The following is a 19,177-nucleotide window of genomic DNA, read 5'->3' as shown; positions in this document are numbered from 1 at the left end:
CCCAACACTACATCAAAAGACAAAGAAAGTAAATGCAACACAATATGTTTTTGGAGTCAAACACTAAGAACAAAGAGAAAATCAAAATGAGATTGTAATCAGCAACATATTTCCATCCACAATAACACCAAGATATAATACATCAACCTCCACAAGGAAAAGAGACTTATGAACCTATATGTATCAAGCATTGGAGTTTTTGCTTTTAAGAGGATAACGCTAACATAAACCAAGGACCTTTTTTAAATACACAGCAGTGCAGCATGCATTCCAGATCCTCTTTCCTTTTAAGAGGATAACGCTAACATAAACCAAAGACATTTTTTAAACACACAGCAGTGCAGCATGCATTCCAGATCCTCCTCTAGGTCCTCCTCTGGATAGTCTTCTATCTTGAGTTTTCTCCACTCAGCTTTGGATGTTAGGGGAGCTAGCTCCAGCATACCTGATATGCTGACATTATGGGCAACCCATATTTTGGGTCCCTACCCATTATACATCCTTCTCTCAGATCTGCCCTTTTGCTTCTGGAGTTCTATTCTCATGTCTTAGCTTAGATCAACGCTTTACTTTCTATAGGAGCTGTTTTTGGGTTTGCACTTTGTATTTGGCAGTCCCATTAGCCTACCTTGGAGGTCATTAGTCAGACATTAATAAAATTATCATTATCTTATCTTATCTGCATACTAAAATCATAAAATGTCCTTGACTGAATATTATTCAAAAGACTCTTGCATTAGTGTAAAATACAACTTTACAATTAAAATAGTAGAAATCTTATCTTCTTTCATCTATTAAAAGATTAAAATTTCGTAAGGACTTTTCATCTTAGCCCCACAATAACATCTTTTTATCAAGGATGTCCAATCTCTTGACCTCACTGCCCATTCAGATTTTCTTTCAGCTTTAATTGTTCTTTGAAAGAGGTTGTTATGTTCACTGTATATGCCTTTTTGCTTTTTGCCTTTTTTGTTTAAAGTATTATTTTATAAATATAAGACATAATTTCCAAAAAAGGAAGGACTTTCTATCCACACAGAGGGCTTAACAATCATGTTGAAATTTCATTCAAATCCAAGTACAGGGTTTCCCATAAAAGTCTTTTGTTGGAAACCTTCAGTTTCGATAATAATATGGAGGAGATGAACCATGCATGACTGCCCAGTACGATGCCATTGTAACGACCAACCTAATTCTCAATTGATATACATGAGTTACAATCTGTTGAATGATATAAAAACATTTGATTGTCATAGCATTAATAGTTTCTATCTAGAAAGCAATGAAGTGCTATAGACAGCTTTGCTTTACCAAAGAAATAAATTCAACGTAAGTAGAAACTTCCATTTTATTCCTTACACCTCAATATTTGGAACAGGTCCCTTGAACCAATGCCTTGCATTTAGGAGCCAACTTCCAAAAGTTAGCACAAATAATCCCCCAACTGCAACAGGTGTATAGTTAAGGGTATTTTTTGTAATTGGATATGCCACGGGTAGTGAAAATAGGACAGTAATAGTGACAACCCATAAAACAGCTATCCAACCAACGAATAGACTGAATCTACCAAGATTAAAAGGACCTTTCACAAAAGTTTTGCGTGCGAGTGTTATACGGAACAGAATAGGCAGCGCATATGCAATGTACAAACCAATTGTTGCAATTGAGACCATAGCTTGGAATGCAACAAGACTGCCCAGGGACTGCAAAGGAGTAGAAGTACCAATATCATTAAAAATGAACATAAATCAGGTATGATAATCAGATATTTGCATTGAAATTCATTATGGGTTTTGACAATGGAATATATCTTAACTGTAAATTATTAATAAAAGGAATAAAGATGGCATTAAGACGAAATAAAACAATCAGCATCTGTGTGAAATAGATACAAATTTTAAATTCAAGGTGTACATTATATTGCAGCATCACGATTAATTTATACACCATCTTATGGAATACAATAACATGTAAATAAAATGACAAAATAAGTGAGAACTGCAAGAAATTGGAACATTTCTTTGGAATATAGATATTATCTAGGAGATTCTTGCCTTCCGAAAATACTAGTTTGACATAGTAAAAGGTGTGATTCAAAAAAAGGAAGCACATTTTCAAAATATACATATTAAGTCGAAGAACATAAGTATCAGATCCATTTATCAGACGATAGCGAGAAGTAAAATTTTTGTGAAAGAAATTTTTAGAGATGATTTAGAAAATGAAATTAGCATTCCATCTTAAGTGTGAATCTGTTAGTGCTGGAGGATCCTCCACCGATTTACATGACTTCAAGCTGCACGCAATTGAGAATATAGTACACATCAAATATTCCCTTGTTGTTGGGATGCCTTCTGTTAGATTACTGGTTGCTCTGAGTTGTTCTCCATTCATCTGTAGCGAATTGAGTAGCAGATCAGTTGGCTGGTTGGGTGGAGAGAGGGTGCACTTGTAGTCATCTTCAGCTATGGGTAGGGTGCATTCATATTGGAAGTTACTCTCACAGTTGAAGTGCATTCACTTCAGGAGTTACACTAGAGGTGGAGTGTATCATTCTAGGAGATCCCTTTGATAGCCCCGGTTGAGAAAGTGGCAGGGAGATGTTGACGGTGCTGGAAATCCGTCAACCAAGGGGGTCTCCCCGATGTGAAGTCCCAATTAGACCTCACACTGTTTGGATTAGAAGCTCCAACCGAAAATATAGCCGATTTGCATTGTCCTTAGGGATTTACCTTGGCTGCCATTATTAACATAAGAGGTTATACAACATTCTTTGAAACAAGCAAGTAAGTTGACACTGTGAGGCATACAATTGCGATGTATATAAGGTACTTTCACGACAAGGAGAAAGAAAGTGAGCCTCTAGAAGAAAAGTAATAGTACTATTCTAAAAGAGACACACAAGAGCATAAGAGGATCATTAGTTAACTTGGAAAGTAGTTCACAAGACAACCACGATCATAAAACCAAATACAACACACCTTCAACAAGATAAGTACCAAAGCCACCGAAATAGTTCAATTTCCCTAGTACATGTGAAAAAAACATATAACGCAAACATCGAAATAATAGTCTTACGACATTCACGATACATGCATGTGTTGGCTTATCGAGCTTCATATATTAATAGGGGTTCCAAAACTTGAGACAGAACATGATGATGTGTGCAAAGGATGTGTACTTGGGAAGTATACTAAGGCAACATTCCCAAGAAGTGACAGCAGAGTAGAGGGCGTGTTAGGACTTATACATTCAGATATTTTTGGCCTGATATCCACTAGTGCTCTCAGTGGTGTCGAATACTTCGTCATCTTTATTGATGACCATTGTAGGAAAACCTGGATCTACCTTTTGAATACCAAGGATGAGGTCTTCAATCGTTTCAGAGAGTTTAAGGCTCTCGTGGAGAATATGACGGGAAAGAAGATCAAGGTGCTTCTCTCAAATAATGGTGGAGAGTATATTGATAAAGACTTCACAGATTTTTGTGAGAAGGAAGGCATCAGAAGAGAGAGGACAGCTCCGTATAATCCACAGCAAAATGGGGTAGCGGAGTGGAAAAACAAAACCATAGTTAGGCCTGCAAAAGCAATGTTATATGACCAAGATTTGCCCAAGTTTCTATGGGCAGAAGCATGTAACACAACAGTGTATATCCAAAACATGACTCCTAATAGAGCATTGGGGAAGAAAATGCCAGAAGGGGTCTTCACAGGGAAGAAGCCCGAGGTCAGTCACTTCAGAATCTTTGCCAACATTGCTTATTGCCACATGCCAGATAAGAAGCGCACTAAACTGGATCAGACTGCAGAGAAGGGGTTTCTCATTGGGTGTAGTGAAACCTCCAAGGCATACATGATTTACACTCCTAGTAGTAGGAAGATTGTTGTGAGACAAGATGCAAAGTTCATGGAAGATCGATCTTTCAAGAGATCTTGTGAGATGCCTGCAGGTGATCAGAATCAGCCAACTAAAACTCCACTGGTCCAGCAGCAGGGGAAACTACTGGGACAGTCATAGGGATCCAATATAGTAACCAATACTAGCATTTCCTCAGGAGCTGGGAATCCAGTGAGATCTCAGGAGACGGAGCAACAAACACAGGATGAGGAGTTGGTTGAACCTCCCACTACTAGTGGTCGAGCTAGCAGAGAGGTTGGTCAGACACTGAAAGATGCACAGGAATTTAGTAGCGCGCCTAGGACGAACAAGAGAGAGCGCAGACAACTTGACAGATATCAAGCATTGGTAGCTCAGGTTGCAGAACCTTCCAGTTTTCAGGAAGCCGCACAACATCAAGTGTGGGTAGATGCCATGGTAGAAGAATACAATTCTATCATGACGAACAATGTTTGGGAGGTAGTGTCGAGGCCCGAGGATAGGTCAGTTGTAGGTTTTGAATGGATCTACAAGATCAAGTATGCTGCAGACGACAACGTGGAGAAGTACAAGGCTAGGTTTGTGGCAAAGGGGTATGCACAAAAAGAAGGGATAGATTATGAGGAGACCTTTGCCCCAGTTGCTAGATACACTTCTATTCAGTCAGTTATATCCCTAACAGCTCAGATGGGATGGCAGATTCACCCGATGGATGTCAAGATAACATTCTTGAACAGGGTCATAGGGGAAGAGGTGTACATAGAACAGTTGGAGGGCTTCGAGACTCATAAGAGGCAGACTCATGTGTGTAGACTGAAGAAAGATTTATACGGGCTCAAGCAGGCTCCCAGGCATGATATGGTCAGATTGACAGCTACTTGCAACAAATGGGATTTGTCAAGAGTGGCGCAGATCCCAACCTTTACTATTTGATGGTAGAAGGAGAGCCACTCATCCTAGTATTGTATGTGGATGATCTCTTCTTGACAATATCATCAGGGCTCATAGAAGACTGCAAGAGGAACCTGACAACAGAGTTTGATATGAAGAATTTGGGGTTGATGCACTATTTCCTAGGATTGGAAGTGTGGTAGAAGGACGGGGAGATGTTCCTTGGGCAGGGATGATACGCTATAGATATTCTGAAGAGGTTCATAATGCAGGATTGTAGACCTGTGTCTACGCCCATGATCACCAACTGGAATAAGATAGATGCATCAGATGACCAGGATGTTGACCCCACCTTGTATAGACAACTTATTGGTTCTCTCATGTATCTGGTCAACACTAGGCTAGATATTTGATTCGTAGTCAATACCCTCAATGAGATTATGGTAGAACCGAAGAGGTTACATTGGGTAGCAGCGAGGCATATTTTGAGGTATGTACGTGGCCCAATTGAGTATGGGTTGAGATATACCCGAGGAGATGACATCAGAGTATGTGGATTCACAGATGCAGAAAGGGAAGGCAATTAAGTGGACAAGAAAAATACCTTTGCATACTGCTTCAGTGTTGGATCACGAATGGTTTCTTGGTGTAGCAGGAAGCAGAAGTTAGTAGCACTAAGCTCTGCAGAAGTAGAATATATGGCAGCAAGCACAACTACGTGTGTATTTATATGGCTTCAGACGCTGTTGGTAAGCTTGTTCAGGCAGAGGATGGAGGCGACAAGTGTTTGTTGTGATAATCAGAGTTGCATCAAGCTCTTTGAGAATCCAGTGTTTTATGGCAGGTTGAAACACATAGATATTAGGTGCCATTTCATCAGAGATTGCGTACAGTGTGGAGCAATCCAGCTATAGTATGTTTCCACAGAAGAGCAGGTTTCAGATATACTCACGAAAGCTCTAGGGAGAGCTAAGTTCGTTTATTTTAGAGAACAAATGGGTATGGTGGAGAACTCGTTTCAGTAGCAGAGGCAAATTATTTCGGATGCTTCTCAGTTGTAGTAGTTGTAGTTGCAGCATCAACAGATGAGAGGGAGTTGTAGTGCAGATGTAGGGTTGGCAACAACATGGCAGTGTCAACAGCAGCATCAAAGTTGCACAGTGGTTGGTGGGCAGCAACAGCCAAACATCAGTAGCATGACAGAGGATGATACAGAGACAGAGTGTCGTGGCAGGATGTGCAGCACTAGAACATAGTCCTCGCTAAGAGAGAGTGTTAGTTTTTGTAGCATCAGATGTGTTCTAGTCACGAAACTTGGTGGAGGGACTAGAATACATGAGATCTCCATAATCCAAAAATCGTTTTTGGAAATTCCACCTAGAGATAGCTTAATTAGATTATTAACCTATTTTTTTATGTTTCCTAAGTCTAAACATAGGAAAACTGGTTAATTAATCAAAATTAATTAATTCAAGGTGAAAATTCTCTAGAAACTCACACGGGTCGACAAGGAATTAATCTGGGCCCTCGATTAGGATCTAATCTTAGTCATTGGTGCTCCAACGGAGGATTAAAAGAAGTCGATGGGTATATGGAGAATACACCAGTGCAGATACTCAGTGATCTAGATTCTAGATAGTTTGGTTTTCCAGTGCAGGTGATTCAGTAGGAGAAATCGAGTCAGAGGTCGAGTTGTAGGTGGCAGAGGGGCAGAGTAGCAGATTTCTGGAGGAGTCTCTAGTTCCGGAAGAGTTAGAAGAGAAGGCCGAAAATATTCCTTAGGAGGCAATGGAGGGACTACACAATGCCTCAAGATAGCCAGTTCAATTAAGCCAGAAGGAGGGTCAATTAAGCTTCCAGAGGCCAGGAAAATTTCCAAGATTCCAGAAGAATCACTTCCAGTGGCAACAATAGGTTATACGTCCATCAGAGGCAGTTTCTGGGCAATTCGAGTGGGGCCTGCGCAGAATATTGATGCAGAGGGTTCCAGAGCCAGTTCTGAGGCTTAGTTTGTTGCAGGATTGCTTGAGGAGGGTAAATTCCCTCATATATTTTTTCCAGTATTTTTCTCAGATAGAAATGCCAATTTGGCATCATTTTATTATACGCAAATTTTTTGTTGCATAAATAATAAAACCCTCAACTATGAAAATTTCAATCTATCACAACAACTGGAAATTGTTTTCCTAATTGTTAATTTATTTAACAATTTATTTGCAGTTTGCTACTACAAATACCAAATAACTCACACTATGATTTTCACAAACAAATACTGCGGAAGAAAAATAGTTGGAAGCTGAGAAAATCTAACACACATAAAAATATGACACCGTTATTTTTAGACAAGTGTCCCAAAAAAACCCAACTTGGGAAAATCGGTGCAATAGATGAGGGTTTTATTATTATGCAACATTGGAATCTGAGTACAATCTATGGATGCCAAATTGGCAATCCAAATAGCAAGAAAATATGGCCAAAATTATTTAAGGGAATTACCCGTCTTCCACAAGCAACCCCGACACAACTTTCCTTCAGAAAACTCGTCCTCTTGGACTCTCTGCGTCAGCCTCTACATAGGCCCTATGATGTCTAGCCTCTAAACTTCCTCTAATGAAGTCGTTATGATTGCCTCTACTAAGGAAATCACTTCTCCGGCGCTCTGGAACAACGTTGCACGAAGTGAGGACATTTTTTTGTAAGTGGGGACACAAAAGCGTCATTTCCCAAAAATCTAGGAAGTGAAGCATCTCAAGAGCGTATACTACATATATATATAAATAATAGATATGGCATCCATTGTACATCAATGATTGATTATTCCAGCATCAACCATCTAAAATCTAGATTCCTCTTCTCTTGTCTAGCCTTTGCCTCTACTTCAATTCTATAGGGATATTAGTCAACATTGCCTAATTTTGATCAAACATCCCAATCCAAGCCTTATAATATGGTAGAGAAAGTTTGACATGCCTGATCAATGATTTTGACTTTAGTGTGTTGAAGTTTCTAAGTCTACTTAGTCAGAAACCCTCCATGCACTTTATCTGATTTATTCCTACCTACTTGTTTCGTTACTTAACAAGTTATTTACAATGTAAATACTGAAAATAAACACTAGTGAATGCTCAACATATTACAGATCAACAACTGAAGGAAACAGAAACAATCACACCATATGACACCATTATTTTCATACCAATGTCCCCGGAAAAACCCAATGTGGGAAAACCGATGCAGCGATCTGAGGGTTTTCTTATTCAGCAATATCAGAGTACAATCCGAGTGCCAAAACTGGCCTACCCAACAGAGAATTTCCTTGGCAGTAATACCTCTCAATTTAAGACAAATTTCCTGGCTGAAACCTCGGATAATCCTTCTGGTACCTCCTCAACTACAATCTGCCTCAGAAACCCCAACGTCTGCCCTTTCTGGACTACGTCAACCCTTCTCTGCCCAGTGCTGGCCCTGCGTCACCCCGGATGGGTCTACGTCAGCACTCTCACCCTCTACGTCAGCAACGCTGGCCTCTCTGAGGCTTTGCATAGCTCCCGGCTACTGCGCTGCTCTCCCGGCACTATCTCTGCCTCTCTGTCTCTCTGTACTCAATGCCCCTCAGCTGCAACTCCAATCACTGATTCTATCTCTCTTAGCAAACCCCGCTCTAGAGAATAGAATGATTGATCACTTTGGTGTATTCTTTAACTGACCCTCAAGCTTCTTCTTATACTTTTCTCGTTGGTCCATCAACGACCGAGATTAAATTTCTAATCAACAACTAAGATTAGATCTAGATTGATCCATGTTTTTTGGACTATTCTAACACAGTTTTATATTAATCCACGTTAATATTTTAATTTCCCTAAGTTTAGACTTAGGGACTCCATTAAAAACATTAATTATTTTAACATCTCCCTAACTGTTTAGAATCTGCCCAAACCCTTTCTGGGTATTGGAGATCTCATGTGCCCCAACCTCTCCACCAAATTCCGTGGCTACAGCACATCCGATGCTACCCCAAATCAACATAGTGAAATGTGCATAATTGCTAAGGCCATGACAAAGGAGTTCAACAATCAATAACAACACTGGGGTACATATAGGTCTTGGTACTCTTGATTAAATGCCATTCACATGCCCTCATACATGATATAATCCAATGAAACACCACAATCCCATTGATCCTGAAAACTGTTAAGTCAGCTGAATTTTGAATGGGATATGAAATTCTATTTTCTCCATATGAAGTCTTATGAGGTTGGGACCACTCTCAAACATCCTGAGTCATTTCATGGTAATGTTAAAAATTTAGGGAGCATCTAGGTAGCGTCTAGGGAGAATCAAGGGGCACCTTGGGAGTATTCGGAAAGTGTAGTTCCTCACATAACAATTCGAAATTTCCAAAAACAAAAAACAAAAAAGGCCCGTGGAACCATGCAAACCGTCCACCTTCTCTTGGATCCGCTCGTGATCCGCGGTGGATACATGCCTGAACCTCCACAAATCCGCACCTGATCCTTTTTGAATCTGCATATGGGGCAGCAGGAATCGTGGATCAGGCCCCCACAGATCCAATTTTCCAGGAATCACCAAAAAGGGCAGAACCGCGGATCTGATTTTCGAATCCGCGGTTCCACCAAAGGATCAATGGCGGATACATACGAGACGCAGTTCTTCTTCTAGATCCTTGGGGGGGACGGTTCCTACAACTATGCTCTTGAACCTCTGCCTGACCTCTGGAACTAAAAAAGATTTTTCCCCCAGCTAAATCGAGTTGCTCTTCTAAAGCAACTACGCTGCCTCACTAGGAATAACTCGGCCTCCTTGCTGTTGTCCCTTCAGATCTGGAAAAATTCCTAGGGATCACTATGTTTTCCCCTCACTGTATCTGCTTTGATCTCTAGCTCTCCGGCCACTACTATTGTTCTCTGGAAATCGATCTACCAAGGAAATCGAACTGCTCAAGTGTATTCTCCATCACCATATTGATCCCTTCTTATATCTTCCTATTGGGACTCCAATGGCCAATTTTAATCTTAATCGATGGCTCAGATCATTTCTGAATCGATCCATGTGAGTTTCTAGAGAATTCTCACCGTGACTTAATTAATTCTGATTAATTAACCAATTTTCCTAAGTTTAGACTTACGAAACATTAAAAAATAAGTTAATAATCTAATTAGGTTATCTCTAGGTGGAATTTCAAAAAACGATTTATTGGTTTTGGAGATCTCATGCATTCTAGCATCTCCACCAAATTCCGTGGCTAGAACACATCTGATACTATAGAAACTAACACTTCCTCTTAGCAAGGATTGTGTTCTTTGTAGTGTTGCACATTCTGCCACAACCCCCTGTCTCTGTATCACCTCTTGTCACGTTGCTGATGTCTGGCTGCCACTGCCCACCAACTACTACGCAACTCTGATGCTGCAACTGTGTTTCTGCTGACATTTCCATATTGTTGCCAACACTGCATCTGCACTGCAACTCCCTCTCATTTTTTGTTGCTGCAACTGCAACTACTGCCACTGAGAAGCATCCAAAATATTGAATCATTTGTATTCAATATGATGCATCTGTCTCCCGAATCTCTAACTGCTACTAGCATCTGCACTGTCACTGAAGATGTAAGGGCTGATGTTAAGATTCAACTAGATGGACAAATTTCTTGTAAAATCCTATCAAATTAATTCTATCAAATTAAATGCAATTGCGTACTTGATTCTCCCTTCTGGTGTCGGTCCATGTTGCTCTGAGTTTTCTGATTCCATTACCAAACCAACCGATTCCTCCCTGCCTATCTCGGATCAACCTCTGCGGTTCCCAGATCCAGAGAACTTCGAAATGGAAGTCCACTAGCCCCCGTGCCCAAAACTCCAAGAACAACTCAAAATTTCCCAATTCTCAGTTCAAAATCGAGCCCCTGGCTCATCCCTCAAACAGATTTATTTTCTATCACCATTCTCTGAATTTCCTCCTCCCTGCACTATATTCCAAAGGTGAAGGCAATCCTCTGTTTTTCCCGAAACTGATTCCCCCCCCCCCCCATTTTTCATGCTCCTCTTCCGTCTTTATGTATCATTTCTTGGCGGTCACCGCTCCCTACATGGTGACACCTTCCTTTGTAACGTGTAACTCTATTTGTCCAAAGCTACAGGGATATTGACGTGTGTATTAGGTTTACCTTTAGGATTTTTATTAGTTTTCTTTAAATGCCCTTAGTTTATAATATTTATTTTATTTTGATTTAAATTTCACATTTTAATAATTTATTAATATTATGGGATATATAAATATATAACCATATTTATAATTAACTTAAATTTTACATTTATTTCTTTATAACCATATTTACTTTATACTTTTAAATTTATATTATTGAAATTATTTAGGGTATTTTCTCCTTAATTATGACGCATTTAAGCAATATGCTTGGTGATGGGTGAGGGTGTAACTTCTATCTGAAGCAGTGTCGTGATATTCAACATTTATAGTTAATTTAGAATATATATATATATATATATATATATATATATATATATATAGTGTAGTACATGCAATACATGCATATGTAGCTATCATATGCATGCATTGTATGCATGCTAATATTCTTGTGCTCTCTATATTAAAGATGGGTCATTACAGAAGACTCTACGTTGAGCCACATGTTCTGTTGTTAACACTGCAATGCTCTCCTTAGCATCTGATTGCTACTAGTCTGCAACTATCACTCTGGTACTAACCACATCAACTGCCACTAATCCATCCTATTACTAAATATTGTAGGCCCCTCATAGCCAGGTAATGATCCGTGAGGTGTACTCCTCAAGGACCTTGCCCAATATTTGTAGCTCTCTAGGGCTACATCACCAAGTCTCCCCACCTCACTCCTGGAGGTATATCTGCGAACATCACAAACTCTTCCTCCAACCTAGAGGATAGCCTATCTATCTCAGCATGTGCTATTGCCTGGTCCTGCTTCTCATGCTTGTCCTTCTTTCTGAGAGGACATTGGGTATTGTAGTGGCCAAACTCGCCACACCTGAAGCACTTGACCTTAGATAGGCCCTTCTTCTTCTTCTTTTGCTTCCACTGCCCTTAACTGGGACCCTTAGATGCTAGGGCCACATTTTGCTCCTCCTTCACACCCTTTGATCCACTACTGCTGTTGCCACTAATGGAGCACTTTAACAGAGCTCGCCTCAATGCCTCCTGCTGCAAATCAGCCCACATCCTGTCCCATCTTGGCAAAGTGTCTCTGCCCAATATACTTTGAAGTTTGGACAAACAATTTCCAATCCTCCAAGACATTGTTTAGTGCCAATCGCACTAGCTCTAATGGTTGAGGTGCTGCTCCAACAGCTACAAGCTGATCTCGAACCGTCTGAATGTGAAAATTTCATCTATTGCAGTAACTGGAATTTATTCTCCTAACTGTAAACTTAATTATGTGGTTTATTTGCTATGACAAATAATGAATAAATCACTACTGCAATTTTCACCATAAAAATACTGCGGAAAATAAAATACTGGAAACTGAGAGATTTTAGTGCACACAAAAATTTAACATAGTTTTTTTGGACAATTTCCCTGGAAAAACCCAACTTGGGAAAACCGGTGCAACAAATGAGGGTTTTATTATTATTCTTCAGCAGCAAATCTGAGTAAAATAATTTAGATGCTCTACTGGTGATCTAATCTGAGAGAAATATGTAAGAACTTGAACTATAAGCTAATTTCTAAATAGCGGAACCTGAAATAATGAATACAGAATATTAAAGAAATTTAATCTAATGGATACTAACCTTTCTGCTTCGCTGAAAATCTGTCTACTCTGCTGCAGTTCTTGTCCAGCTATCTACTCTGCTGAAATGTTGAAAATCTATCCACTCTACTACAATTCTTGACTGGCTATGTCACCAAAACGGCCAAAACCACCCTGCCGAACTGAGTAGAACCTAGGTACTCAGTCTTAGAAAGCTTTCAATTGAAGCAATCTGATTCCCCCGTGCCCAAAAACCTTAGTGTAATCAAGACTCAAATTTGATTCATAACCATACCTCATAACCGTACCATAGTATCCCCATTTCTTCCCCGCCCTCCCCCAAAATGATTTTTCCCTTCTCCTTTTATTTCTTCATCCACCGACTTCTTTTCCTTCTTCGTGTCTATTTTATGGTTACGTGTAACTTTTATGAAATCGAGTCTGATTTGATTTCGTGATTTTTTATTTGAATACGTAGTTTGATTTAATAAGGTTTATTTATTTTATTATTTTATAAATTTATTAAATTTATAATTTATAATTAATTTATATTATTATTTTATTTATAGGCGGGTCATTACATACATCCCTCCTTCCAAAAACTTCGTCCCGAAGTTAGGGTTGCTAAAATATATTAGTGATTAACGTGAGTATATGTTTTCTTAAATATTTTAAGATTTTACAACTATAATATTCATGTCCTGCCCTGATTGATTCTTCAAGCTACTCTAGAATCATCATATCCTTCTTAATCTCTTCCGCTTCCATCCTATCCTATCCGTCCTCTACTAGAGTATGCCATGGTTTCAGCTATACTGGTTAACCATTCATAGACTCTCAAGGGTGTCAGTGTTGATTATATCAACCTGATTGCCCAGTAGGCATCTGGCAGTCATCATCACACGTCTAGGGGAGCGTGATTCGCACAGTCTTCCCATGACTCCAGGTTTTTTGGAGGATAAACAGTGGGCAATACCTCCACCCCTCCTTGTGGTACCAGGGTTAATGTTCTTTCATGGAATCTTATTGAGTCTTAATTGTACTGAAGTTTTTGTCATCACGTGGCCATTTTGGTAAGCTGCCATATAAACACTTATCCATATATTATAACATATGCATCAATAAAATAAACAGTTTATGTATAGCTCATACATATTGTTATCTACAGTATAACATACTTGGTCATGTTCTGCTCATGTTATTGATTTTCATATTGCAATTGTAATCATTTTTTCATTTCTATCTCATTAATCATATCAATATGCATAAATAAAGCAAAATTTGTAATATCTTAATTCATAGCAAAATTTGAATTTAGATTTTATAACAAGGTTAATCAAATATTGAACTTCATCTTAGTATTCATAACTTAGTAAGATAAATCTAAATAACATATTTCATCTTGGTATCCATGTACCAGTAGAATTAAGCAGGTAACATATGTCATATCTTGGTAACATAAAAATTTCTTACAAAAAGGGTTTTGAATATCTGATTTAAAGTAAAGAAAATATATACAAAATATAGCTTAAAGTTCTTCAAAATTGACACAAGTTGGGGTATTTTTGACATATGATTTTCGTATCTTTCCAAGTAGCCGATCTAGGACTATACTTGTCCCACTGGACCTTAACTTGGTCTACCAGACGATTCCAGAGCTGTCGAACCATACGTTCCAGTATACGTAATGGTTCGACCAATATGATTCCTTCGTCCGATACCTGCAGTTCCTTCCATTGAAGGTTATGAGATTTGTCAGCTATGTAATGCCTTCATATAGATACATGAAATACATTATGAACTTTATGCAAGTGAGGTGGCAGTGCAAGACGATAGGCGACAGGTCCAACTCTTTCCATGACTTTAAATGGTCCGATAAATCGGGGTGACAACTTTGTCCCTTTTCCGAATCGGATAGTGCTTTTATTTGGTTTGATGCGGACGAAAACCTGATCCCCTACTTCATACTTTCTGTCAGTTCTGTGGGCATCAGCATAACTCTTTTGTCTATCATGTGCTTCTTTTAACCGTTGTCTAATTTGTTTTACCTGTTCCTCCATCTCTTGGATTAATTTTGGTTCTACTATCACCCTATCTTCTAATCTGTCCCAACTTAACGGTGTTCTGCAAGGTCTGCCGTATAATGCTTCAAATGGAGGCATTCCGATTGAACTGTGGTAACTATTATTGTATGCAAATTCGACCAAAGATAAGTACTTTTCCCAGTGTGATTGTTGATCCATAATGTACATCCTCAACATATCTTCTAGTACTTGATTTACCCTTTCTGTTTGCCCATCAGTCTCAGGATAATATGTTGTACTCAAATTTAGTTGAGTTCCTAAGGCTGACTACATGCAAGTCTAGAATCTTGAAGTAAATCGTGAGTCTCTATCTGATATGATCTTCTTAGGTACTCCATGAAACCTGATAATTTCATTTATGAATACTCGAGCTACGTCAGCAACTTCGTACGTATCTCTTACGGGAATGAAATGGGCGATTTTCGTTAATTTATCCACTACCACCAAAAGAGCATTGTGTCTTAGAGAAGTAAGAGGTAACTCAGTAATAAAGTCCATAGAAATGATCTCCCATTTGGTCATAGGAATGTCATGAGGTTGTAGGAGACCTGCTAGATGACAATGATCAGCCTTTACTTGTTGACATTCCAAACATCTTGCAACGAATTGAACGATATCGCGCTTCATACCCGACCAGAAGAAGAGTTTCTTGGTATCTGTATACATTTTCTTTACTCCTGGATGTGCACAATATACTGCTTTGTGGGCTACCTTAAGGATGGTGTCTCGGAGATCCCTATTATCAGGAATATACATCCTTCCATGAAATCGTAAGATTCCATCATCTTCTAGTTCATATCCTTCAAACTTAAGTTCTTTTCACTTTTTGCTATCAAGACTAGATCTTACCTTTAAATACCAGCTATCTCTTATGAGATGTTCTAGTACTTGTTGCCTTAAGTCTACTTTGATAGGTATGAGGGAAAATATTTGGGGTCTTCTGCTTAAAGCATCTGCCATTACATTCTCTTTTCCTTTAATATATGATATTCCAAAGTCATATTCACTTAGGAATTCACTCCACCGTCTTTGTCTAGCATTCAAGGCTCTTTGGGTGAACAAATATGTAGACTTTGATGGTCGCTTTCAAGCATAAAGCTCCTCCCTACTAGATAGTGTCTCCATATCTTTAAAGCTAGTACTACAGCGGCTAATTCTAAATCGTGAGTAGCGTAGAGTTCTTCATGAGGCTTTAATTTCCTTGAGACATATGCTATTACTCCTCTATCCTACATTAATACTGCACCTAATCCTTGCTTAGATGCATCAGTACATACAGTAAAATCTTTGTCCATATCTGGGACTCGTAAGATTGATGCACTGGTCAGTGGTCTTTTGAGTTCAGAGAATGCTTTATTACATTCCTCAGTCCATTCATACTTAACACCTTTACGTTGAAGAGTTGTAATTGGCTTTGTGATTTTGGAAAACCCTTCCACAAATCTTCGGTAATAACTGGCTAAACCCATAAAGCTTCGCACTTCATGTGCATTTTTTGGTATTGGCCATTCCATGATTACCTTTACCTTCTCGGGATCTACTGAGATTCCTTCACTAGATATGATATGACCTAAGTAATGAATCTTTTTCTCAAAGAAAGAACAGTTGGATAACTTTCCATATAACTGGTGTTTTCTGAAGCAAGATAATACTATCTGTAAATGGTCTTCATGCTCTTTCTCATTCTTGGAATAGATAAGAATATCATCTAAGAAAACTTGTACAAATTGATCAAGATATTTGCGAAAAACGTTGTTCATAAGGTTCATGAATACTGCCAGTGCATTAGTCAACCCAAATGGTACCACTGTGAATTCATAATGCCCAAAGCATGTTGGGAACGCTGTCTTAGAAATATCACTTTCAAAAATCCTTAACTGATGATAGCCTGATCGAAGATCAATTTTTGAAAAGACAGCAACTCATTTCATTTGATCGAAGAGGTCATCAATTCGAGGCATTGGATACTGATTTTTTACTGTAGCTCGATTCAAGTCTCGGTAATCTATGCATAATCTTAAGGAACCATCTTTCTTCTTGACAAAAATTATGGGAGCACCCCAAGGTGATATACTAGATCGAACGTGTCCTATATCCAATAGTTCCTTCAATTGAATTTGTAGTTCTTGAAGTTCTGAAGTTGTCATTCTATAAGGTGTTTTAGAGATTGGTTGAGTACCAGGTTTCAATTTTATTGTGATATCTAGCTCTCTTTCAGGGGGTAATCCTGGTAGTTCCTTTGGAAATACATCCGGAAATTCGGCTAACACCAGATATTGTTCTAAGGATAGTCCTTTTTCTTTATTTACTTCTTGAATTACATATGCCTGACAACCTTTCCTTAAGCAACATTTCATTTTCATTGCTGATATGTAGCGTAGAGATACTTTTCTCTTGATACCTTGAATTTGGATTGCCTGTCCTTCATCATTTAATTCTTTTCCCATAACAGTCTACCCAAGCTTGATGAGCTTCTAACCAATCCATACCTATGACAAAATCATAAGTTCCTAGGGTTGTGTCATAAACTTTCAATTTAGTCAAACAGACCCCTAGATCAATTTTGCATTGATCCACATTTAAGTCTACAGATTGGAGTTCTCCTAAGGCCATTTCTACCTGTCTGAAATCATTTTGTTTGCAAGCTGCCAACCCACATTTATTTAATGCATATGACGAAATGAAACTATCTGTAGCACCAGTATCAAATAAGATTTTGAATTTTACACCATCAACAATACTTGAAGATTCCACTACAGTGGATTGATGTGCTACTTGATTGTTGTTGACTAATGCATGAATTCTATGATTGCCTTGGGTATTTGGTATTGGTTCTTTTCCAGTTCTATGCAATATACTTGATGATGCTTGTGGACAATCACGTTGAAAATGCGGTCCTCCACATCCCCAACAATTAACCTGGGTCGGTCCTCTTGAATAATATTGTGAATTTCTAGATAAAGAGCTTCGTACATGCTGCTTCCTCTCGAATTTCTTCCTCTATTAGCAGTTCCACGAGATTTCCATGGACTTGTGTTTGATGATTCAGCGGCTATAGTATTAACTGCCATGGGAGTTCTTGCTCCTACATTTCTTGGGGTAAATCTATTAGCATAAGGTGGTGTTGAGCTATTTCCTCTGAAGAAATTTTGGGGAGTTTTTCCTGAAAACCCTGATTGTAGAGGTTCTGCTGGCCCGACATCTTTTTTGATTCCTAGATGTTCTTCTGCATAGCGGCCACATTCTACTGCTTCAGCTACTGATAATGGTTTCCACATCCTAACCAAGGCCCTGATGCGAGGGTTTAACCCAAATACGAAGCGTTCAGCTTGACATTCATCAAAATCTAAGTAATGAATGTATTTCACAAGTTCCATAAACCTTATTTCATATTTTTCCACTGTTTTATTACCTTGAATTAATGTATGAAAGGCCCCGGCTTGTTGTTCTTGAAAGTATGGGGGTAAATATATAGCGCGGAATCTTTCTTCAAACAGTTCCCAAGGGACATTATCCATTGTGAGATGCAGTTGTTTTTCCAGATTTCCCCACCAAATCAAGGCGCTTTCTTTTAATTGAAATACAACAATTTTTGTTTTTGAAGAAGAAGAATACTCTCTCAGTTTAAAACATCTGTTCGTTCCTTCTAACCATGCCTCAGCACGTTCTCCAGCTCGTCCTCCAGAAAATTCTGGGAGTTTAATTTTCTATAGCTCCCTAGAAATATCTTCCTTTGATCTTTTATACTTAGAAATTTTTGGTTCCATTGAATTGGTTTCTATAGGTTGAGGTTGCTCTTCTTTGGTCTTAGCCATTGTCGACCCTTTTAATGTTTCCAATAAGGCTTCCAATGAGTGCATTATCACGGTCAACTCCGGTGCTGGAGCAATTGGTGTTGATGATGGTCTTGATGGAGACGATGACAGTGGTGGTGATGAAGATGGTGATGACGACGATGGTGGCATTAATGACGGGGTTGCTGCCCGATCACGTCATCGTCGTTGATATGTCCTTATCATCGTAATGTTTCTTGTATACATAATAAAATTGTAAAAAAATTGTGGTATACTTTCATATATAATTTTGCAATTTTAAGTTTACAAACGGGTATAGTTATTTTTGCTATTTTTCCCTGCTAGGCAGGTCTTACTGGTACCGAGGTCAAGGAGGGTGGTCTCATGACCTCCTTGTCCTAATGCAGGGTATTCTATCCTAATTCCTAGTAATACTTAATAAGATGCATAGGTCTTTATAGACCATAATATTTATTTCACAATTGACCTAATTATGCTATAAAATATTTACAAAATAAATGAGTTGAATAAGAATAATTTCCTTTTTCCTCATAGCTGGGACATAATGCTCAAAACTAATATCTTAAATCGTATTAATATATATATATAAATATTTAGCCTTTTATTTTAATAAAATCTTACTATATATAAATAGAAGTCCTCCAAACAACCAAACCTCTCCTATAAGGTATATATATTATATTGAAACCTTACATAATGTATTAGTCTCTATATTTATTAAATTTATAATTCTCATTAATTAT

At 38.5% G+C, this 19,177-nt stretch overlaps 1 protein-coding gene across 1 annotated transcript in view; it reads right to left on the bottom strand.

The window, feature by feature from the left end:
• Positions 1 to 1,056: 1,056 nt before the first annotated feature.
• LOC149174599 (amino-acid permease BAT1 homolog) overlaps positions 1,057 to 19,177 on the bottom strand; it is a 261,107-nt gene continuing 242,986 nt past the window's right edge. Inside the window, exon 8 of the mRNA XM_089419358.1 lies at positions 1,057 to 1,703. Coding sequence (XP_089275484.1) covers positions 1,356 to 1,703 — 348 coding nt within the window. The 3' untranslated portion in view covers positions 1,057 to 1,355. The remainder of the gene's footprint in view (positions 1,704 to 19,177) is intronic.

This window comes from Pinus tabuliformis, chromosome 4_1, assembly GCF_031772625.1.
Source record: "Pinus tabuliformis cultivar Carrire ecotype Pingquan chromosome 4_1, CPIR1, whole genome shotgun sequence".
Classification (NCBI taxonomy): domain Eukaryota; kingdom Viridiplantae; phylum Streptophyta; class Pinopsida; order Pinales; family Pinaceae; genus Pinus; species Pinus tabuliformis.
The sequence above is the reverse complement of the archived record's forward strand: the minus strand, read 5'-3'. Positions and strand labels throughout refer to the sequence as shown.